Below are 25,400 nucleotides of genomic sequence, written 5' to 3'. Positions count from 1 at the left end.
AAAAGATTCATTTATTACGATATGGATGCTTTAGCTTCATAAGTACTTCCAGAATTCATGCATATAGCCAGTTCTGTTCTATTATTCTGTATTATCACTATCGGAATAAGTTATACGGAAGCGTGACACGTTACCCCTTTAACGGAATGGTTTTGGCTACAGTTCCGTAATCAATGACTTGTGTTTGAAATAGTCACTTTTGGAACTAGTTTTATGGAAGCGCTAAATAACAAATATCCCAAGTTTAGAACAGTTCTAAAGAGTAATGCATGATTTTCCAATCCTTATTTCTTTAAATGCCTGAAAGTATGCTAAACACCTTAAAATATACTACATATACACCTTTAATTTAACTATTTTGTGAAAAAGTTTCAAGTTTTATTTTTGTTATATAAAAAAATTAATAAATTTATATAAATGTTTATAAATGTATGCTTAATTCTTGTTATGTTTTGTTATTTCTTTTTTGTTGTATGTATGCTAACATGAAAGTGCATGAGATTAATATGAATGTATAAATGTAACAAATTTATTTTATTTTTTACTTAATTAAATATATTCCCAATATTTGTTTTTTTTTTCTTTTTCTTCTTACTTAAAACATTTCTACACAATATTTTATTTATTTTTTGTTTTTTTTTTTTTGTAACTTTTTCTGGAAATGTTATAAATGTTTATTTTTTACTTAAAAATACAATCTTAACTTAAAATATTATATTTTATTTATTATTAAATTTATTCATACATTTAAAGTAGACTATAAATATTTTGTTTTATTTTTTGTTTGTCTTAAAAAAAACTCAGTGTTGTTTTTATATCATTCATTTTAACAAATTATGTTTTCATTTTGATGTAAGTTTTTTGTATATAATGTGTCTAAACATTCTCTAAATATTCATACATTCATTCATACATTTTACACAGTATTTATATAAAAAAATCATTCTTACCTTTTTTTTGTTTTAACTTTAAATTGTATTAATAATAATAAAAAATATAAATATTATTTTATTGTTAATTTTGGGTTTAAATTACTAGCACCAAAAACAGTGGTTTGTTAAGTGGAAAAAGTGGATTTGAGGGTTAAGTTTTGTAAAAAAATAAATTTTTTGAAAAGGACACTTTTTTAAAAAATATTATTTTCAAAAAATGTACTTTTTTTAAAAATAAAATTTTTTAAAAGGTGCTTTTCTAAAAATATTTATTTTACAAACAAACTTTTTGAAAAACATAAAATTTTCAATAAGGTACTATTTTGAAAATACAATTTTCAAAAAGGATCTTTTTATAAATGCAATTATTAAAAATTTACTTTTTAAAAATAAAATTTTTTAAAAAGTACTTTTTTAAAAATTATAATTTCAAAATACATATGTAGTACCTAGAGTATCCAAACCGGTTTTTTCAACTTTGTAAACTCCACCGGTTTCGGTTTTTTGACAAACCGGTTTTGTAAGACGGTTAACCGGTTTTAATGAAATATATTTTCTAAGGCTCACTCAAATAAATTTATGAAAAACTTTGATACCATTTTTAAAAATATTGATTTATTTTACAGAAAATTTTAGCATTTAAAAATATTTCGTAAAAGATTTAAAATAATTGCATAAAGATAGAGGCTTAAGATGCTAAATTTCCAAAGATTTAGTACACAATTCTTAACACATTTCCTATTAGCGTCCACAAATAAAAATAAATTTAATTATAAACCGGTTAACCGGTTTTTTTGAAGACAATAATCAAAACCGGTTTTTTAAAAAACACACTTTTTCGGTTAAACCGGAAACCGGTAGTACCTTTTTAAAATAGCACCTTTTTCAAAATGTTTGTTTATAAAAAAGAACCTTTTTAAAATAGGTATTTTTAGATGTTAGAATGTTATTTTTGAAAAAGTACCTTTCTAAAAATTTTATTTTTAAAAAAAGTACCTTTTTAAAAATTGTTTTTCTTAAGTGCCTTTTTGAAAATCATATATTTAAAAAATATTCTTTTAAAAAAGTTTCTTAAAAAGTACTTTTTTGAAAATACAATTATTAATAATGTAATTTTTTGAAAATTCCATTTTTTTAATAAGGTACTTTTTTGAACATATAATTTTTGAAACGGGTACTTTTTTAAAAAAAAATATATAATAGTTCAGTGAGGAGCATCAAATATATTTGCAAGTATGTGAACAAAGGCAGCGATGTGAATGCTTCTCGACTGAATGACAACGATGAATTATTGAGCTACCAAATTGGCCATTACATCAGCTCCAATGAAATTGTATGGCGTATCTTTGGATTCCCAAATTCATGAACGGGATCCAGCAGTTATGCATTTATCGGTATATCATGAAAACGGCCAAATTGAATCGTATATTTCAAAAACCAGTCAAGCAATAAAAATCCAAAATTGAGTTATTGGTCGATCACTGTTTCGTTTAATGCAAAATACAGCCCCCTATTATGGTTTTTGAAATAAACGATTAAATTGAACGTGCCAAAAACTACATTCACCGAATTTTTGATTTGTGTAATCGTTCGGATAGTTTCGGTGCCTTTGCACGGACACTATTCCGAAGTACCACGCTATTACATCCAGTACAGTCACTCCAGTTGAGGCAGATTGATTCTTCTATCTGCGACTGTTGTTGGTTAATGTCATCGGCTCATTGTCATTCCATGACATGCACTCGGCTTGCTCGAAGACGACAATCACTATGATCATATGCTTTTGTAATATAATTTTAAAATAGGTACATCTTTAAAAATTTAATTTTTAAATTCTAAAAATGTACGTTTTTAAAAATAAAATTTTTAAATTTTAAAAAATTATTTTTTTAAAAATAAAACTTTTAAATTTTTAAAAATTATATGTATTTTTAAAAAATATTTAAAAATTATATTTCTTTTTTAAAAATGTAATTTTTAAATTTTAAAAAGGTACTTTTTTAAAATTAAAATTTTTAAATTTTAAAAAGCTACTTTTTAAAATTAAATGTTAAAAAAATACTTTTTATAAAGGTACTTTTTTGAAAAATATAATTTATAAAAAAGGTACTTTTTTTAAAAAAGTACTTTCTTTAAATATATAATTTTTAAAAAGGTTTTTTTTTTTAAAAAATGTAATTTTTATAATAAAAAAGTTAGACATTTTAATTCGGTTAAACCGAATTTTATTTATACTTTCATAAACACACTTTGTAGTGCAAACAAAATTCAATGGTTGAAATTTATTTACTGCAACAGAATTTTTTTTCGCTCAATATGCCACCATAACAGCCAGCCAGCATCACTACTAGCTGAGCACCACAGCAGAAAGGGAATTTGTTAACTAAATACAATAAGTAGTTGGATTGAAATAAACAAATTTAAGGGGAAATTCTTTTTTTAGTTTTGTTTTTGAGCTAAAAATTTGAAAATGATATTCGATTTCATAAGAAAGATTTAGTTGTTGTATGCTTTTTGGTTAAAGAAGAATTAATTAATTTTGATTGATTTTCAGAGAATTTTTTTAATTAAAATATGCATTCTTATATGCATTTACTAAATTTAAAATGTTTGTAAACACTGTGCAACAAATCATGGTGGACTCTAGTTATCGGTGAACATCTGGAAGAACTTAACAACTTAGGTTTTCGCACATATGATTTCTGTTACTGGGTGGGATGTCGTAACGATATCGGAAAGGATGCAGACTGCTCTGAATATAACCATCAAGTGGAGCTTGAAAAGTAGGCTGACCATTAACCCAGCCAAGACAATTATTGTACCATTTACCAAAGGGTTTTAGACTCATAGAGCCTACATTGAATGGCTCATCTATAAGGTTTTCTAAAGCTACGTTTCCGTATACACCGTAATCGGTACCGAAAACGAAATTCCATACATTTGCACCGAAAAAATGTTCTGAAACGAACTTAAGGAGGTAAAATGTCTTGGGGTTACACTTGATAGGACTATCACTTGGAATTCTCATTCAATTTATGCCTGCCAGTGACTTTTTGGTAAAACGTGGGGGGTTAAAACCGAAGATGATTTACTGGTCTTTCTTTTATTATTGGATAATTAGGCCAATATATGCTGCATTAGGGTGGCCCTTAATAAACGAAAGTTGGATTTTGGCCATTCTCACCCTCCAGTTTGGTGAACATTAGTAAAAAAATCATCCTGGAAAAATTTTAGGTAAATCGGTTGGGGATAAGACGTGCCGCAAGCCCTCTGAAGTTTTGAGATGCATTTACAAGGGGATAAAATGTAAAATGTAAAAAAGTACTTTCTTTAAATTTATAATTTTTAAAAATGTTATTTTTTTTAAAAAAGGTGCAATACTTTTATAAAAATGTAATTTTTATAATAAAAAAGTTAGACATTTTAATTGAAAAAAAAATATTTTTTTAGTATATAAAAATGCTACTTTTTTAATATATAAAAAATACTTTTTTAATATATAAAAAGGTACTTTGTAATATATAAAAAGGATACTTTTTTAATAAATAAAAAGGTACGTTTTAAAAATCGACATTTAAAAAGTTTCTTTTTTAAATAAAAACCTTTTTTCACTTGTTCTGTGAATCTATTTTAATGTACATTTAAATTTTGTCTTATTATTTATTGTATTTAAAATAATAGAACATTTAAAAGTACTTGTTAACGAGGTACCTTTTTAATTTTTCAAGTAGTGAAAGAAGGTTCAAAAAAAATTATTTTAATTATTTTCTAAATCCTTTTGAACTCATTGCTGGTCTCTTTAAACCACTTTTTCCCCACTTCTAAACCACTGTGCCAGGTTTTTGTATTTGTATTCTTATTTTTCTTTTGTTTGTGCTCCATCTAATAAAACATTTCCTTAGTTTTTATGTATAGAATTATTTTATGTTGTTGCTTATTTTAACATTTGTTTATCATAAGTACTTAAAGTAAAAAAAAAGTACTCTTACGGGTACTTTTTGCACAGAGTTTATTTTACTTTTCTTATACATTTTTCCAATTGGTTAAACTTGGTTTTATACTTGTTGTTATTTGTTTTTAACTTAACTTATTTTAACTTACTTTATTTAAACAATTTTCTTTTTTATGTTTTATTTTATTATTTGTTATTTTATCGTTTTGTTTTGTTTATTTTTATCCCTTGTTATGAGTAGTAACGAAAGGTTTCACTTTGTTTTGTTTGTTTTAATAAATTATATTTTTATTATTATTATTTTATTTATTAAATAATTTATTTGTTTTTTTTTTTGTTTGTTTATTAAGTTTTATTTTATTTAATATTTACAACACAGGTTTGGCAATGTTCGGTTTGGCTGTTGTTGATGCAATTTCTGATAATTTAACATCGATTGGTACGCGTGTATCGTACAATGTTGGTGCCTGTAAAATGATACCGGCTGTTCCAAAAACTACAGCAATTGTGAAAATCCATAAGAAAAGACGATCCAATACCATGGCCACATATTTCCAATCTTCTTTAACCTATATTGATTTTGTTATTTTTTTTTTTTTCAATTTTTATTTTTTTTGTACAGAAAGAGAGAAAAAGAAAAGTGAAAAATATTTAACAAAAATCTCTATATGAACAAGTGATATGTATGTATGTATGTAGTTTTATAGAAAAGTTACAGTGAGAATAAAATATAGCAATGAAATATATAAATTGAAGGGCTTAAAGTAAAAACATGATAAGTTACAATCTATTGAAAAAAAGAGTTTCTGTTTTAATAGACTTCCTCAATTCCTTATTTTAACTATATAAATTGCTACAAACTTTAAACTCAAGATTTTCATTATTAAGATTTTATGGCTTATCATGTTTTCATCCTAACTGCTTGCATTTCAATAAATGTTAAGACCCTTGTTTCTCAACTTTTTTTATGTAATTTTTATTAATATTTTGAACTCTTACTTTATCTGTTCATCTTTTACTAGCCACTGTATGCCCAAATGTATTTCGTACATATATGCAAACAGAGCAAAGGAAAAATAGTCAATTTGGCAGATATTTTTTTTTATTCTGATTTTACTTTTTATATGCATGTTAAAGGATAAAATACAATTTACTGGTAGCATTACTATGGCTGCCATATTTTTATATTGTTGTTACTGTTTTTTTCCTCAATCTCTTTCAAACTTTACATTCGTGTAAATTGTGTGTGTGTTGAGAATTTTTCTATTAAATTATCAATTGTATTAAATTGTAGCACTATTTTTTTGTGTATTATTCTTCTTTTTTAATTAAAAATAAATTTGAACTCTTTAGTAAATTGTGGAAATAAATGCTATAAACTGTAGTTTGTTTAATATCAGTGAAATTGATATTGATAATCAGCTCTATTCAGGAAAATTTGCATTGGGTTTTGATGATAATAAAAATGCATTGAAATAAATTGTAACAGAATATTCAAGCAAAAGTGATGATCAGGTCGCGATATTTGAGAACCAATAACAGTCCCTGCTTCACCAGAAAGTACTATTCCAAAAAATATCATTTTGAAGAAGTAGAAGGGGGACCATTCGCAATAGGGATACATCTGCTATTAACTTGAAAAGTAATCGATTTTGTAACATTACCAACTTTAGTTGATTTAAAAATTCGGGATTTACAATAGAAGGCGTATCTTTTGAACGCGATTTTTGTTTTTAATACCTTATATGACATTTTGAAGCGTACATATCTGTTATTTATTCCCGTTAAGTTATTGAACTTTATAGTGAAAACAACCAAGTTTTTTTTTGCTTCGAAAAAGTCGAATTTTATGCCGCGTCATATCCGGGAAGTTTTGCTTTAATTCTTTAACCCTCTAATCCGAAAACAAAAACTAAAAGTCAGAATGCATTTCGACATTCGAGAGAAATGTTAGCAAATCTGTAAATAGAGTCAACATAAAATTTAAACAAAAATATGATTACTTTTTGATGTTTTGTAATGAATGCCTTGAGATTTGTTCGGTACAAAGGTGATGATTTCGATACGGAAGACAAAGATCGCCCAAGCCAGCCATCCAAAATGTTTGAAGACCAATAATTGGAGGCATTACTCCATGAAGATTGTTGTCTAACTCATCAAGAGCTTGCAAATGCATTGGGAGCTACTCAAACAACAATATCAAAACGTTTGCGAGCAGCAAGATTCATTCCAAATCAGGGAAATTAGGTATTATACGAATTGAAGCCGAGAGACCTGGAAAGACGATTTTGCATGTCCGAAACAATGCTTGAACGCTATAAAAGAAAGCCGTTTTTGTACCGAATCATTACTTGTCATGAACAATGGATCAATGACAAAAATCCGAAGCGTAAGAGAGCACCAAAGCCAAATATTCATGGCTCTAAGGTAATTTTCTGCATTTGGTGGGAAACCTCATAGGAAACCTGTACCGAACGCAACTGATTCGTTTGAAGCGAGCATTAGCCAAAAACGGCCAGAACATGCCAGACATGAAACCGTAATATTCCATCATAACAATGTACGGCCACACTTTCTAATGCCTGTTAAAAAGTATTTAGAATGAAGTGGTTGGGAAGACCATGCACCGTCTGACTGCTATTTGTTTCGATCGATGCAGAACGCTCTCTCGGGGATACGCTTCACTTTGGAACAGAGTATCCGAAATTCTTCTTGATTCGTTCTTGTTCTCAAAACATGGGCAGTTCTTTTGGCTCGGAATCTGTATGTTGACAGAAAAGATGGGAAAAGGTTATAGCTAACAATGGGAAATACTTTGACTATTATTATTATTTGTGAAGCTTTACGCACTGCGACCCATAGGATCTTTTTTGCAGCCTAAGATTTTTCAACCCAACCAAATAGTTACATGAAGCCTATTATTGTATTTGGTGCGAGAGTCCTTCCGAGCCATTTAGTTCTGTACGTTGCCAGCATTGGGCAGTCGCATGTTTAGAGGTTTCGGCATGAAGTTCACAAAACCTGCACTGTTTCATTTTCAAAATTACCTAACATAAATTGGTGATTCTTTAATCCACAGTGTCCGGAATAATCCAGTAAGTTTTCTCAAGTCACCCTTTCTGAGCGAAAGTAATGACTGGGATCTACGTCGGGACTGTCTTAGTCCTTGTAAAGTACACCAAAATCGAGAAAATTCCGATTCAACCCAGGAACGAATACTTTCCATTGTATATCCACGTGGGATGCCAAAGAATGTTGGCAACACAATCAGCGCGTTCATCGCCAGCATGACCTTCATGGCCAGGAGTTCATTGTGTGCACCGAGTTTATTCAGGGATGTCCAGCAGTCCATAACAACACCAGATCTCACCAGATATGATGATAAGGCTCTAATCTTAGTATTATCTTAGTATTTCTTAATCTCCTTCTTAAACATTCCTTGGAACATATAAGGATGGCTTAAATCTCTGCCTGAGATATTGATGAGAATGTACCCATTGGGATACCCCTTTCAAAATTGGGCCCATATATAGCAGCCACAGTATCATCATTAGCCAGTTTGGAACCATCAGTAAACCATACTTGAAAGGCATTATTCTTTAACATTTATTTCAGGTATAAGGATCCTAAACTTTCTATGTAACACTATATAGTCCGCTATTGATATTCTAGGATCATTTTCAAAGATGCCTAGAATTCCCATGTGTCCAACCAGATCTCCCGGAATTACACGGCATATCCCCGGTAGTCTGGATGCACTCCTATAGGCCTCCACCATTACCAATATATGTAAGGGTGGGATGTGTGGATTGCACCCAGATCATGAGTGGGACAGGTTCTCATGGACCCATTAATAGAGAAACAGATGATGTGATATACCTTGTCAAGTATTGCTCTCGCGGTCATCTGTTCCACCTTTTTCCATCATGCCAATGCAGCATATATTATTATTGGCCTAATTACCCAATAATAAAAGAAAGACCAGTAAATCATCTTCGGTTTTAACCCCCCCACGTTTTACCAAAAAGTCACTGGCAGGCATAAATTGAATGAGAATTCTAAGTAATAGTCCTATCAAGTGTAACCCCAAGATATTTTACCTCCTTAAGTTCGTTTCAGAACATTTTTTCGGTGCAAATGTATGGAATTTCGTTTTCGGTACCGATTACGGTGTATGCGGAAACGTAGCTTTAGAAAACCTTATAGATGAGCCATTCAATGTAGGCTCTATGAATCTAAAACTCTTTGGTAAATGGTACAATAATTGTCTTGGCTGGGTTAATGGTCAGTCTCCTTTTCAAGCTCCACTTGATGCTTATATTCAGAGCAGTCTGCATCCTTTCCGATATCGTTACGACATCCCACCCAGTAACAGAAATCATATGTGCGGAAACCTAAGTTGTTTAGTTCTTCCAGATGTTCACCGATAACTAGAGTCCACCATGATTTGTTGCACAGTGTTTACAAACATTTTAAATTTAGTAAATGCATATAAGAATGCATATTTTAATTAAAAAAATTTCTCTGAAAATCAATCAAAATTAATTAATTCTTCTTTAACCAAAAAGCATACAACAACTAAATCTTTCTTATGAAATCGAATACCATTTTCAAATTTTTAGCTCAAAAACAAAACTAAAAAAAGAATTTCCCCTTAAATTTGTTTATTTCAATCCAACTACTTATTGTATTTAGTTAACAAATTCCCTTTCTGCTGTGGTGCTCAGCTAGTAGTGATGCTGGCTGGCTGTTATGGTGGCATATTGAGCGAAAAAAAATTCATTTGCAGTAAATAAATTTCAACCACTGAATTTTGTTTGCACTACAAAGTGTGTTTATGAAAGTATAAATAAAATTCGGTTTAACCGCACAAAAGGAAACAGCTATAACAAAAACAACAACATAAACACAGAGAATTTTTGAATTTTGCACGAAACGTAAAAAGTGTGGCATCAACCAACCAACCCACTCAATTGATACCAAACAACTAACATATTTACATATAATACACACTTGTACTTACCCAGCAGTTAAGCAAGTAGTCAATGTATCCTTTATAGACAATAATTGAATCGTTTATTTCAAAAACCAGTCAAGCAACAACAAATTTAAAATTGAGTTATTGGGCGATTACTGTTTTGTAAAGGTGAATACATCGTTTAATGCAAAAAAAAAAACTAAATAAGGCCCTATTATGGTGAAGAAAAACCGGGAAATTCCTGTTTAGTACAGAAAGAAGTCAAGTGACAGTGTTTGACTGCACCTATTAGGCCCTAATCATTTTTTTTCATAAATGTTGTAGGTCTCAATAAACGTGAAAAAAATAAAACATTTACAAGCTTTAAGAGCTACTACTCTACTTGTTTGGATATGAAGAGCTTTATGGGAATATTTTTCAATGGCTTATAACGAAATCAGCATGCATTGTAGAACCAGTGTATGAGGACGAATTGTTATTTCAGAACAAATATGTATACAAGATTTGTCATTTAACTTTTGAAGTTCCTAATAAAATTTTAATATTTCATATGAAATTTACAGTTACTCAAATGGACAACTTTCATAGGGAAAAATATTATTCGGAAAACCGATTGAATGGTTATTCGATTAATCGAACAAATTTTGATATTTATTGAATTCCAAAAGAATATTAGTTGAAATATAAATTTTTTAAAGAAACTTTAAACGAATAATCGCCAAAACGAATAAAATTCTAAAAAATAATCGAATACAAATAAAAATTACATACAAAAATTATTCGGAATTTCATATTCTATAAATAATCAAAGATTTTATTAGAACTTATTACTGTTGCACAGAACTTTTTGGCAATTATTCGGAAAACCAATTAAATGGTTATTCGATTATTCGAAATTTTTTTACTATTTTCAAAATTTCAAAATAACTTAAGTTGAAGTATGAAAGATTTATATGAAATCTAAACGAATAATCGAAAAACCGAATAACCATGTAGAAAAATATTCGAATAAAAATAAAGAATACACACAAAAATTGTGCGAGATTTCATATTCTTTAAATAATCAAAGATTTTATTAGAAATATTAAATGCTGCACAGAACTTTGGAGAATTATTCGGAAAACCGATTAAATTTTTATTCGATTATTGGAGAACATTTTAATATTTAATTTCAAGAAAAATATTATAAGGTGAAATATGAAGTTTTTTTTTTAATTTCAACGAATAATCGGTAAACCGAATAACTTGTAGAAAAATATTCGAATAAAAATAAGTATTTTTATAAAATTGTCCAGAATTTCATATTTAACGGAAGGGGTAACTGGTTACTTGTAAAAGTAATTTTAAGGTGGCATTGAAGTTTTCTTTAATTTATTCAAAATCAATAATTTGTTGCTTGACTGGTTTTTGAAATAAACGATTCAATTGTCGCTAATGTCAGATCACTTATCATTTATATATTTTGAGTCATTTAACACCTATGTGCTCTTTGTAGAGCATAGATAAATCAATTGGTTACTTCATACATCCCATGTAATCTGGCGTGAAGACAATTGTCATTTAAGTATATCTAAGTAATCTAAAGCGTAGTCAATTGAAACGTTTATTTTGTACTGCTCTTTAAAAAGTAGTTATTTCACTCACCAGAAGATATCTATTGCAGAGTTGTGTGAGAAAGGTTTGTTTACAAGCAATCATTTATTAGACTGTTTATGAGTTGTCTTCTTAACTGACTATTTGAGGTCAACTAGCACTAGTTACCAGTTAAGTAGCTAGTGAGGTTACTGACTCTATATAACCAGCTGTCAGACAGTCTCATTGTTATCAAAAAGGGTCAATTGAACCCCTGCTTACGACATGTACGTGTTATAATAACTAGTCACGTAATTACTTATGTAACTAGTTGTCATCCTAAGTGATAAGTAAAGTCATTAGTTCGGTACAGTTGCCAAAAACTGCTGGGTAGTTATGTATTCAAGTACACAAGAACTACGACTAGTATCATACAAAATAATTTAAATATTTACGTGTAATTTCCATTTCGAATGGCGGACTGGCAGATTGCTGGTTGTTTAGATGGTGAGTGAGACTAGAACAGCAAAATATACATACTAGGGATGCCAAACGGGACTGGGTTTTACAAATCCCGGGATTCGGGATTTTAGAATTGTAAATCCCGGGATCCCGGGATTATTCGGGACCCCGGGATTTTTCGGGATCCCGGGATTTTTCGGGATTTCGGGATTTTTCAGGACTTCGGGATTTTAGTTAAACGTCAAAAACATCAAATTCAACAATAAAAACTATTAATTTCATTAATATATTTAAGTAAAAATATAACAAATCAAAAACTAATGCATTAAATTAAAATAAAATGGTCCATGATTTCCCCTAGCTCCATACAATTGTCCCCCGGAGTACTGTTTGAGCAGTCATACATCCTTAGAAAATTTTGCTCAAAATAAGTTGTAAGTACTCTGAAATTATACTGTAGAGTACTGCGGAAATCGGGCTACATTTGCCCCTAGTCCCCTTCAGAAAATAACTTGAACATAAAATTCGTAAAAGTGTAAATTGTGTAAAAGCCTGTCAATGCGTTTGGATTTGAAGCGAGATTAGTATTATAAATATGCTGAAATTTAGCTTTCTAAAGGTAGGGTCACACATGGCAAATATTTGCTCAAAAAAGCATAACCACTTTTTTTTAGCAAAAAATATTTTGACGTGTTTACTCTTACAAGTGTTTTGTAAGATCAAACAGCATCAAATAAAATAAAACTAAATTTTTTGTTTTGAATCATCCTAAGTAAAAGAAGTTTTTCATATAAATAAAAGAATTCAAATGTATTTTATTTAGTGGTTACGTCTTTTTCGTCAAATATTTGTCATGTGTGACCCTACCTTAAGTATTTTGGGTGCTTCAAAAATCTCATAATATTTCGGGATTTGTTAATCCCGAAAAATCCCGGGATTCTTTTTCACAAATCCCGGGATTCGGGAAATCCCGATCCCGAAAAATCCCGGGATTTTCGGGATCGGGATTTCGGGATTGGCATCCCTAATACATACATACATGTCAATTTAGTATTTCCAAGTTACTTTTTAGTTATAACAACCAAATCATGAAATACAGCATCTCTAACACATGAACATTTTTATCAAATTTGCCAACAAAACTGCCACCAACATCACCACAAATAATCCCAATCGCCAAAAATAACAGCAACATCTGTATCTGTATCTGTTCGGTTGTTTGTCTGAGCAAATAGAACCTCAACAACAATTGAAAATCTATAACATGGCATTATCAACTTGTCGTAACTGACATTTAACGTAAGGGATTTTTCATTACTGTTGTTGTTGTTGTTGTTGAAGAGCACATGAAAGAGAGTATAAAATTATTATTATATTCTCTACAGTGTTGATGCTGTTGCTATAGTTGATGACGATTACGATGATAATGTGGATGGCGATGATGATTGCTGTCACCCTTTTCCTAAGAAATTATACAATAAAGAGGAAAATGTATACACATGTACATTAGGGTGGCCTTTGTATTGGACTTTTTTTTCGATTTTCGACGCTCACAAGGTCTGAAATTGTTCTCCATCATGTAAGAACCAAATGTTGAAAATGTCCCATATAAGAATCACTCCAAAGTACATATGAGGAGCCGCAGTATAAAAAGGTACTTTTTTGAAAATTTAAAAATTTTGGGAAATTGATTTTTTCTAGAAGATTTCAACCCAATTATTATAAAAATACCAAAAAATCAATTTGTAAAAAAATTCGAAAAAGTACCTTTTGTTCTGCGACTCCTCATATGATGAATGAACTTATCTGTGAAAGTATTTAATAACAGTGATGATTGAAAAGTTTAATGGCTGTATGCTTTATTACTTCCTTAGGACTCACAAAACTAGTTATGTTACTGTTTCCTTAGGGATAGGGAGGAGTTCAAGTTCTAATACTTTATATGAAAAGGACCTGTCATAAAATAACTGACAGCTTTTAGACACTATGTGACAGTATAAACCTAAAACCATGTTCTGTTTTCTAAGTATATTGCATTATTATACCCTTCATTTTCATGAGAAGGATATATATAAGTTTGCCATTCCGTTTGTAATTTCCACAATATAATTTTCCGACCCTATAAAGTAATATTCTGGATCGTAATAGATAGCGGAGTCGATTAAGCCATGTCCGTCTGTCCGTCTGTCTGTTGAAATCAACTTTCCGAAGCCCCCAAATAACTTACATACACGATACCTCAAAATTTTAAATATTTTTAGGTAAACAAAATTTATTTTTTTAATTTTTTGGAAAAAACTTTTTTTCGATTGTTATTTTTAATTTAAAAAAATTTTTTTTTAAAATTTTAAAATTTTAAAATTTTATTGTCTTTGAAATATCTATCATTAGATATCCATATTGTCTATATTAATGCCTTAGTAATCCAGATATAGGTCAAAAAGAGGTCAAAAATCGAGGCTGTCTTGGTTTTTTCCTCATATCTCAGCCATTTGTGGACCGATTTTGCTGATTTTAAATAGCAAAATTCTGGAAAGCATGTCTGACAGAATTATTGAAGATTTGGATACCGAAGATATCTGGGGTCTTCAGAAAATTGATTTCAACAGACAGACAGACGGACATGGCTTAACCCCACAAAGTATATATATTCTGAATCGTTATAGATAGCGGAGTCGATATAGCCATGTCCGTCTGTCCGTCTGTGTGTTGAAATCAACTTTCTGAAGCCCCCAAATAACTTACAAACACGAATGATACATCAATATCTCCGAAATTCTTCCGGCTCGGTTGCCATTTAAAATCGAGAAAATCGGTCCACAAATGGCTGAGATATAAGGATAAAACCAGGACAACCTCGATTTTTGACCCATATCTGGATTACTAAATCATTAATATAGACAAATGGATATCTAATGATAGATATTTCAAAGACCATAGTAAGTTGGACCTATGGGTAAAAATCGTAAAAATATTTTTTAACCCGAATTTTTTTTTCACCAAAATTTTTTTTCACTAAATATTAAAAAATTAAAAACTAAAAAAAAAAGTTTTTAAAATTAAAAAAAACATTAAATTTAAAAAAAAAATTTTAAAATTTAAAAAAAAAAATTTTACAAAACAATTTCAAAAAAACAACTGGAAAAAAAAATTAAATTTTGTTTACCTAAAAATATTTAAAATTTTTATTTTGAAGTATAATTTGGTGAAGGGTATATAAGATAAGCCAAATAATTGAGGCTATCAGTGCAAAAGTGGTGTAACCCCATTTTTTATTTAGTGGTATATTCAACTTACACCAGTTTTGCTACATTATTTTGTTATATTATGCTCTGTGCAAAAACGATTTAATCAGCTCCATCTACTTGTAAATACCAAAAGGTAGCTTACCCCACATTTGTATAGATATTGGTAATGTAGGGTTACACCATGGGTTACACCATTTTTGCGCTGATTAACTCAATTGATAATTTAAAAATTCATAGACTTCGTTTCAAAATAATTGACACAACTTTCCCTGAAGTTTAAATCAGTCATAACTTAAATTTAAGTTCGTTTTGCCCTCTACTGTTCACTTACGTAGTTATTACATATTATGAACCAAATGATTTGAGTGTGAGAAAAAAAAAGAAAAACAAAAACCACTTAATAACAAAATTAAATTGCCAGCATTACACAACACTCGTTCAAATATGCCCAAAAAAGGTAAAACAGAAAAAAAACTAGTCATAATTTAATAGAGATTTGAATTAAAAGCATATGTGCAATTAGTTAAATAACACTCTAACAATTACTGGGAATCAAAACAGACAAAATGATAAAGATGCCTTTTAGTTTAGCTTTGTGGAAATAGGTGAAATATTAAGCAGCTAAATTATAATAAACAAAGTGAATTTTTACTTTAGCAAGATTATCAGTGAAATTTTTGTAAAAATGTCACCCAAACGAAAAGAGATGTAAAGAGAGGAATCAGTAATCACATTTCCTGTATTAGTCTTGATAGTAATGCAAAAAGTATTGGTTTACAGCTTGAAAATAAATTAACAAGCTTTATGTCCTTAATATTATCTTGTCTACAATCGTCAGTGAATAATCTTTGACATAATGGTTAGGGAAGCCAATGGTTCCGAACATTTTGACAAAAGTATGAGCTCAATCGGTTAAAAATTGGCGTGCCGCACGAGGGTTAAAGTTCGTGAGAACATTTACAAGGGGAAAAAATGCTATTTTTCAGTCTTTGTAAAAATTTTGCCATTATATATTATATATTATTTTTGCAATTTAATATAAAAGAATCGAAATGTGTACATAATTGTCGTTGTAATGAGATATAAAAGACAAAAATTGGTTAAAAAATGTTAATGTTATTAAAAATTCCCCAGGCCATTAACGAGTCTCATGCTACTGGAACAGGAAATGTATGAACAAAATTAACATATTTTGAGAAATATTAAAATAAAAGCTTATTTTTACTTAAAATATGATAAAAATATGTCCATACCTCCTACAGATTTTTCGTACCTGCGACTTAAATTTTGCGATTTTCGGGAAAAACTATTTTTGTGGCCATATTTTGGCGAATGATACCAATTTCCTTACTATTATGAATTTTATATAAAACCTATACAGAATATTGTTACGTTTCAACCTTTTCAAAACGTTTGGTTTATTTCCTTTAAACAAACCGGATACTTTTGATTGCAAATAAAAGCCGTTTAGTAGTTTAAAAATTGTAACAACTCTTTATTTCTTTAAAATGTACAACAACAGAATTAAATAGTCAATTTTTTTTATACACGTTTATAAATTCTCAGAAATACAGACACAATTTATAATGTACACGAATTTACTTGAAAAACACAACACACTTTAAGTCACTCAGTTGATGTTTATTCGAAAAGCGTCTCTGATAAACTCTCCCACGACTGCAACCTCTGCCACTATTTATAACACTGCCATCTGCACTCTAGATTGCTCTTTAACTGTCAAAGTTCGAATATTCTAGATCATACGCCATCTGTGGTGTACTTTCTACAATGTTCTTTAACTGAATATTCGAATTCAAACAGCGTTGCCAACTTACGATCAATGGTCAACTGAAAGCTTTTATTTAATAATGCCCACAGATATGTTATAGTTTGCTATTACAGCACTGCTATTTAATCAGCCATTAAAATCGTTATATTTGAATTCAAGTACAATTTCGTAACAATATTATAGGCCAGATAATTCTAAATATACTCTGAAAATATTACTAAAAGAGGACAACGTTAACCCTAAAAATTGTGAAGGTCAAAGGTAAAATTTTGCAATATTTTATATATTTTTGTGCTGATTTTAATGAAAGTTGCGAATGGTAACAGTGCAAACATAGAAATTAACCCTGTGATTTATTGAATCAAAACCTGGTCATAAATAAAATTATTGTTATCTTAATTGGAGAAAGAAAAAATACCAAAAGCAGGTAAATCCGTTTGTAATTTCTATATTTTTCATTTGCTAACCCCCAAAAATATATATATTCAGCATCTTTATAGATATCGAAGTCGATATAACAATGTCCGTCTATCCGACTGTATGTTGAAATCAACTTTCCGTAGCCCCCAAATAACTTACATACATTAATATATCGACTCGGTTGCTATATAAAATCGACAAAATCGGCCTCTCAAATCCAACCTCGATTATTGACCTATTTTTGATCTATATCTGGATTACTAAGTCATTAATATAGACAATATGAATATCTAATGATAGATATTTCAAAGTCCATTGCAATGATTTACATATGTATATAAGGCTATTGTATGTTGGACCTATAATGGGTCAAAATAGCGAAAAATATTCTGTAACCCGAATTTTTTTTTTCATCAACAAATTTTTTTGTTATAAAATCTTTTTCCAAAATTTTTTTTTTACAAATTAAAAAAAATTTTAAAATTTTTTCTTGAAAAACAATTTAAAAAAAAAAATTTAAAAACAATTTTGAAAAAAAAAATTGTAATTTTGTTTACCTAAACATATTTAAAAAAAATTATTTTAAAGTATAGTTTGGTGAAGGGTATATAAGATTCGGCACAGCTGACTATAGCTCCCTTACTTGTTCTTAGTGTAATTTTGGAAGTTTTTGTAATAGTGAAACCAGAGTTGAAGAATATAAGCTCATATAAATGAGAACAATTATTATTTTTCATCCTTCTAATGGTATTTTTTAAAATTTCTTTAATAAGCTCCTAATAACATGAAATTAGAATCCACACTTTTTATTTATTCCAATTCTATTTTTTTTTATTAATTTTAAAAATTAACTAAGAAATATTTTTTTTTACTTTCTAATAAGCGCATAATTGAATTCTAAATGATTAAATTAAGCTGATATCACTGAACTATAAATAATAATTAAGCTGAAGTAATGCTGTTTTGTAATGGTCCGTTTTTGCCTTAAGACGTTTCATAACTTTAAGCCCCTTTCATTTACATAATTGACATATTAGACAATAAAATATATATGTATATGCCTCCAACTCACCCTAGTACTCTCCTCCTCTTTGCGCGTCTGATCCGCTATATAGGTTACACCATCCATGGCCTTGTGCAGCTCGGGACACTTGTGCCAGCGATGTCGTACGCGACTTTTACTCGACGAACAACAATGAGTGCCACCTTCACGCTGGCACTCGGGCAGAACATCGCCGTCACCGGTGCCCACACTTCTGGCAGTTGAAGTTGTAGTAGTAGTAGTTTGCACACCCGTTTGTTGAGTTCGATTGGCGGCCGAATCACAAGCCGCACCCGCGCCCAGACCCTGATGGATCTGCACTGCACCGTTCACACTGCAACAGGACCCCGCCAGTGTGGAGGCGGTGGCCACCGAATTGACGGTGGTGGTAGATTTTATCACATTCGGATTGGTATTGCCTATCAGGTCACAAGTCGTGGTCGACTGATGCTGTTGATGCGGATGCAGGGGTGCAGGCACAGGCGAAAAGTTCGCCGAACATGTCGACTGTTGGCGATACAAATGATAGGGATGCGAGTGCTGTTGGTGGAGTGTGGTGGTGGATGAAGATTTGGCCGAATTCGCGCCATGACTCATGATATGTACATGAGGCTGTTGCTGTTGTTGCGACTGCTGCTGCATCTGCTGCTGTTGTTGATGTAGTGGCGGCTGATGATGCTGATGATGTATTGTGCCATAGCCACTGTACTGAGATGTTGAGGATTCCATAGTAAGTCCATTCGTTTGTACCGCTGTCGAGGCTTTCTGACGAAATTTCGTTGGCGTTAGAGGATGATCCAGTAGCGAGCCACCCGTTTGCTGGTATTGACTGTGATGTAGCGTGTCCACCAGCGAGCTGGTTGTTGAAGTCTCTTGATTCATAGTGGAGGGGTACATGATCGAACAGTTACCCGTTATTGTGGAGGCACCGCCAACCACACAACTACCGCCGTACGCCCCACTAACCTCGTCCAGCATATTGAGGCTTTGTACTCGATGTTGTAGGTGTGGCGAGGTGCTACGTGAAGTTTTGTGTGGACTGTGGTGTAGTCTGCGAATACTTTTTGCAATTAGCGAGATTGTATGTTAATGGGGATTATTTATGTGAAGGGTGATGTTCGAGGAGGTGTTTCAACTTACCGTGATAAGGCTACGGGTGGTGGCAGCGGTGGTATTTGATCCCTAAGTTCGAGTCCATTACAGGTTCGCAACATAAGTTGTCGTGATGTTTTACTGAAAAAAATACACATAAGATTGGTTTCATGTTAAATAAATAAAATGAAAATAAATAATATTAATATAAATAAATTTGAAAAGAATCCATCGATTTTTATGATCAATATCTCATTTTTTTCCTATTACATGTGGCTTTGTGATAAAGTATTAAATCTGAAAACATTTTGACGTTTTCGATTTTTTATGATTTTTTAAAACATAAAAATTTGCTATTTTCACGTAAAAAATATATTTTTTGCTTCAATTTATTATTAAACTTCGAAAGTACTGAGCCGATTGAAACTCAATATACATATATATGAAAATTTGTACATAGCATGTAGAAAATGTTTTCAAAATTCAATCAATCGAAAGTATAATATTAACTATTCAATTTTATGTACATATATCAAACAATAAACTAAAATTTTGTGAAAATGAGCGATTTCACTTAATTGTGAATAAATCCGAAAACAATCCATCGATTTTTATGATCGATATTTCATTTTATTCCTATTACATGTGGCTTTGTGACAAAGTAATAAATTTTAACAATTTTTGCCGGTTTCAATTTTTCATGATTTTTTAAAATAAAAAAAATTAGCTATTTTCACGTAAAAAAATATTTTTTGCTTCAATTTGTTATTATAACTCCGAAACTACTGAGCCGATTGAAACATAATATATATGTGAAAATTTGTACATAGAACGGGGAAAATGTTTTCAAAATTCAATCAATCGAAATAAGAACACTAACTACTCAATTTTATGAATATCAAACAAAAAACTAAAATTTTGTGAAAATGAGCGAATTCACTTAATTTTGAACAAAATCGAAAAGAATCAATAAATTTTTATGATCGATATCTTATTTTGTTCCCATTACATGTGGCTTTGCAATAAAGTAATAAATCGGAACAATTTGGGACGTTTTTGATTTTTCTTGATTTTTTTAAAACAAAAAAATTTTACGTAAAAAATATATTTTTTGCTTTAATTTGTTATTATAACTCCGAAACTACTGAGCCGATTGAAACGCAATACATATATGAAAATTTGTACACAGCATTGAGAAAATGTTTTCAAAATTCAATTAATCGAGAGAAGAACATTAACTACTCAATTTTATGTATATAAAAAAAACTAAAATTTTGTGAAAATGAGCGAATTCAATTAATTGTGAATAAATTCGAAAATAATCAATCGACTTTTATGATCGATATAGTATTTTGTTCCTATTGCATGTAGCTTTGTGATAAAGTAATAAATCTGAATTTTTTTGACGTTTTCGATTTTTCGTGATTTTTTAAAACAAAAAAATTTGCTATTTTCACGTAAAAAATATATTTTTTTTGCTTCAATTTGTTATTATAGCTCCGAAAGTACTGAGCTGATTAAAACGCGATGTATAAACGGATTAAAGTTTATATAAATTTAAATTTGTTAAAGTTTATTTTAATAATATCAGACAAACCCTTGTTGAGTTATCATTAATTATGTGAAGAAACGTCTAACAATAATAATTATATTGAAAAATTTTATATGATGCATCAAATCTATATAGTGGGTATTCAAGCCTTTTTTTTGCAGTTGACCAGTGTTATTTATGACCTTCTGTTCCCCTATATATTTATCACAACACCCTCGTTTATACAAAACAACATAAAATAATCACTCAAATGCATGAATAAAACAAATGACAATAATATAACAATTTCTTAATTAAAAATAATTAATAAATAAATAAAAAATGAATGAATGCATTACACATGTAGAAACATAAAGTATTATATGTAAATATGTAAAAATATAAAAAAAAATATTATTCATATCCATGTACTTACATCATTTCACCAATGGGATAAAGCGGTCGTCGCATTACCAGAAACCGTGGCAGTTGATTGATAAACACTGTACGCACCCACGGTGCCATAGTGTGTGTTTGCGGCGAACGAAAATGTATATTAAGTACTACCACCGTAACACATATACTGTCCGACAGAAAACAACAATATCCATGTCCAGTTTTACAATTTCAAGGATAAGCCAAGGTAGTAGACACAATAACAATTTCACAAGGAAAAAAAAAACAACAAAAATTCAAACATTTGAAAATCCACCAAGGAAAAAGGATTCATAAAGGATTTTCAACACCAGGCCCCAGGTAACGTGGATGTTAAAGTTGAAGAAGCATGTAAAAAAAGAGAAGAAACAAATTCATTAAATTGAAACGAAAAAAGAAAAACGATTAAAAATAAAATGATTTACGTTTTTTTTTGTTTTTTTTTTGTGGAGCACTCAGGTTGCATTGCTGAAATGGTGAGATTTTTTTTGTTATTTAAAGGTTTGCTTAACAAACATGCATGAAATCCTATATAAACTTACAACAATATAAATACATATGTATGCATTGTATATTAGGATGGTGCCCAAAAAATAAGTTGTGAATGTTCCCAACTAAAATAAAGGTTTAATTTATTCCAATATACCGTCTCTAGCACTTTTTGTCCTGGGTTCAATATTTTAGCAGCCAGATCAAAGGATAAAAGGTAAGTTTTTAAGGTTTTTCTACCAACCATCGAAAATGATATACTGATTTTGTTATTCCGTTTATAACATATCGAAATATTGGTCAAAAAGTATATACTTATATCCTGGTTCCCCATAAGATTCTAAGACAATCTAGCTATGTCTGCCCATCTGACCACAAATACTCTCTGTTTATAAGGTTTGTTTAATATTGAAAATGGGCAATAACGGTCCATTATTTCACCTAGCTCCCATAGCTGAATCTTATGTTCATAATCATTTCAAAATTTTGAATTTCATTATTATTCACGACTGTTTCTGACAAAGTTTACACAAATGCTCTCTACTGACAAGGTTTGTTTGGTATTAAAAATGGGCAATATCAGTCCATGAATTCACGTAGCCCCCGAAATTCTACTGTAAAATATGGCTAAACATTTGTCACTAGTGCCCATACAAGGACCCCCTCAGAAGTTGACTTGAAGATTCATAATTTTCTTATAATTTAAATCTTTTTATCAACTTTTGTGAGGTTCGGTCCATAATATAAGCCCTATATCAGAAAAATATTTTATTGTTAATAATATAGATCCACTATGAAGTGATTTTTTGGAAATTCGAAGGTAAAAACGTGGGCAAAAACGGGTAAATTCGGCAACTTTATCAGCCCAATTATGAATAACAAATTCCGCGGGAGTTTGTTCCCCGGGAGTTTTTTCTCATTGAAATTGAATAGGAAAAATGAGAAAAGGGAAAAAACTCCCGCGGAATTTTTATTCATAATTGGGCTGTATATCTTTAAAACTACACCAAGTAACTATGACTTAAAAATGCTAGATTTACAATAGATAGCGTATCTTTTGAACGCGGTTTTTGTTTTTAAAAACTGTCATTTATTTTCACATAGTTATTGAACATAAATAAATTTTGTACCAACAAAGCGTCATATTCGGGAAGTTTTGCTTTACTTCATTAATATGAAATTAAGTGTCGCTGAAGCACACTGATTGCTCACCAAAGCTTATGGTGCATGTGTTCCATCGGTTTCAATGTACGAGAGATGGCTTGTGCGGTTCAAAAGTGGTGATTTTGACACGGAAGACTAAGATTGCCCAGGCCAGCTAAAAAAAGTTTTTAATACCAAGAATTGGAGGAATTACTCCATGGAGATTGCTGTAAAACTCAACAAGAGCCTGCAAAAAACATTGGCAGCTACTCAAACAGCAATTTCAAAACATTTCCGAGCATCATTGAGTACTATCCGAATTGAAGCCGAGTGACCTTGAAATACGATTTTGCTTGGTAAAAATTATGCTTGAACGCTATAAAAGAAAATAATTTTTGCACCGAATCATTACTTGTGATGAAAGAACGATCAATTACAATTACAATGAAGCCCGGCCAACAAGCCGAATTGACACCAAAGCCAAATATCCATGGCGCTAAGGAAATTCTCGGTATTTGGTGGGAGCAAAAGGGTCCTATTTATTATAACCTGCTCAACAACGCTCAGACATGAAACCATAATATTCCATCATGACAACGCTCGGTCACATGTTGCAAATCCTCTTTAAAAAGTATTTAGAATGAAGTGGATGTAAAGTTTTGCTTCACACGTTTTATAGTCCAGAATGTGGGGTGGTTAGTTTATTAACCACCGTGGCGGTTGTCATTAAATATAATTATGATAAAAACGAAATAGCAAAGTAACACTGAATTCGAGAACAATAAACACTCTGTGCATTTTTTATTGAATGCGTGAAAGTCTCTTAGAAAAACTGCGGTTTACAATATTTTCAAATTAATATATTGTTACGTTTTAACCTTTTCAAAGCGTTGGTTTATTTCCTTTAAATAAACCGGATACTTTTGATTGCAAATAAAAGCCGTTTAGTAGTTTAAAAATTGTAACAACTCTTTATTTATTTAAAATGTACAACAACAGAATTAAATAGTCACTCAATGTATTTTATACACGTTTATAAATTCGCAGAAAAACAGACACAATTCATAATGTAGTACACGAATTCACTTGAAAAATACAACACACTTTAAGGCACTCAGTTGATATTTATTCGAAAAGCGTCTCTGATAAACTCACTAACGACTGCAACCTCTGCCACTATTTATAACACTGCCATCTGCACTCTAGATTTCTCTTTAACTGTCTAGAGGTTTCTAATACATACGCCATCTGTGGTGTACTTTATACAATGTTCTTTAACTGAATATTCGAATTCGAATATACGGTCGCAGCAAACAGCGTTGCCAACTTACGATCAATGGTCAACTGAAAGCTTTTATTCAATGTTAATAGTGCCCACAGATATGTTACAGTTTGCTATTACAGCAAGTACAATTTCGTAACAATATTAATCTAACCTGAGCGAAGACTTCAAAAAATGTAATTGTTTAGCAAAATGCCAATAGTTGCCAATAAACTATGTTTTAAAGACTATAGAAAAGGTGGTTAGTAAAGTGACCACTAAACCGCAAAAAGTTAAGACATGTGTTTTTTGAGAAAATTAATACAGACTTGAATAGTTCGAGATATATACTATATTTGTGTCACAAAAAAATCCCCTACTCATAGCCGCGTTTATGTTTCAGTTAATTTCCATGTCAAAAATCGATTTTGTATTGAAAATATAAGTGATCACAGATTATAGCCCTTTCTGCATTTGGACCACTATTTACCGACTTACAGATAAGTTTATGTTTCATTTAATATTCATATGAAAAAACGATTTTGGTTCAAAATAAATCCATCGCAGTTTATTGTCCTTTCTCCATTTGAACCACTATTTATCGACTTACAGCCATGTTATTTACTAAGTTTGTATAGGCTTAGCGTTTTAATCTTTTTTTTAGGAAAAAATTCATTTTAGACCTAAGGGCCACCCTGATGTACATACATAAATAAATGTATATGTAACTGTAACTTAACCAAACTTTATAACTCTCTTTCCTCTTTTCTCCCAGGATTTCAGATTCATATTTTCCAGTTGACTTTTAGTACTTGTACATATTTGAATATGAACATTTACATACGTACGTATGTATATGCATATAAACATTGTAATTGCTCTTATGCATTTGTGTATTTGTATGCTCTCAGTTATTGTGAATACAAGTGCATGTTTAAACATGTCTGCAGACGTGTGAGTTTATGTGTAGGTGACATATGTGACCACGTACTACTACTCATATATACTCCTACATAATGTCGTTTAAATATAACCCGTAGGGAATCTCTGCCAT

General features: G+C 30.5%; 1 protein-coding gene across 1 annotated transcript in view; it reads right to left on the bottom strand.

Annotated features, from left to right (window-relative positions):
• Positions 1-5,240: 5,240 nt before the first annotated feature.
• The window catches only part of nAChRalpha3 (nicotinic Acetylcholine Receptor alpha3), a 162,681-nt gene continuing 142,521 nt past the window's right edge, over positions 5,241-25,400 (bottom strand). Inside the window, exons 7-11 of the mRNA XM_065506646.1 lie at positions 21,455-21,601; positions 19,536-19,628; positions 19,042-19,446; positions 18,426-18,987; positions 5,241-5,453 (exon numbers count right to left, since the gene is read on the bottom strand). Of these exons, the coding sequence (XP_065362718.1) occupies positions 5,253-5,453; positions 18,426-18,987; positions 19,042-19,446; positions 19,536-19,628; positions 21,455-21,601 (1,408 nt within the window). The 3' untranslated portion in view covers positions 5,241-5,252. The remainder of the gene's footprint in view (positions 5,454-18,425; positions 18,988-19,041; positions 19,447-19,535; positions 19,629-21,454; positions 21,602-25,400) is intronic.

Source organism: Calliphora vicina, chromosome 4 (assembly GCF_958450345.1).
Source record: "Calliphora vicina chromosome 4, idCalVici1.1, whole genome shotgun sequence".
NCBI classification, from domain to species: Eukaryota; Metazoa; Arthropoda; class Insecta; order Diptera; family Calliphoridae; genus Calliphora; species Calliphora vicina.
The sequence above is the reverse complement of the archived record's forward strand: the minus strand, read 5'-3'. Positions and strand labels throughout refer to the sequence as shown.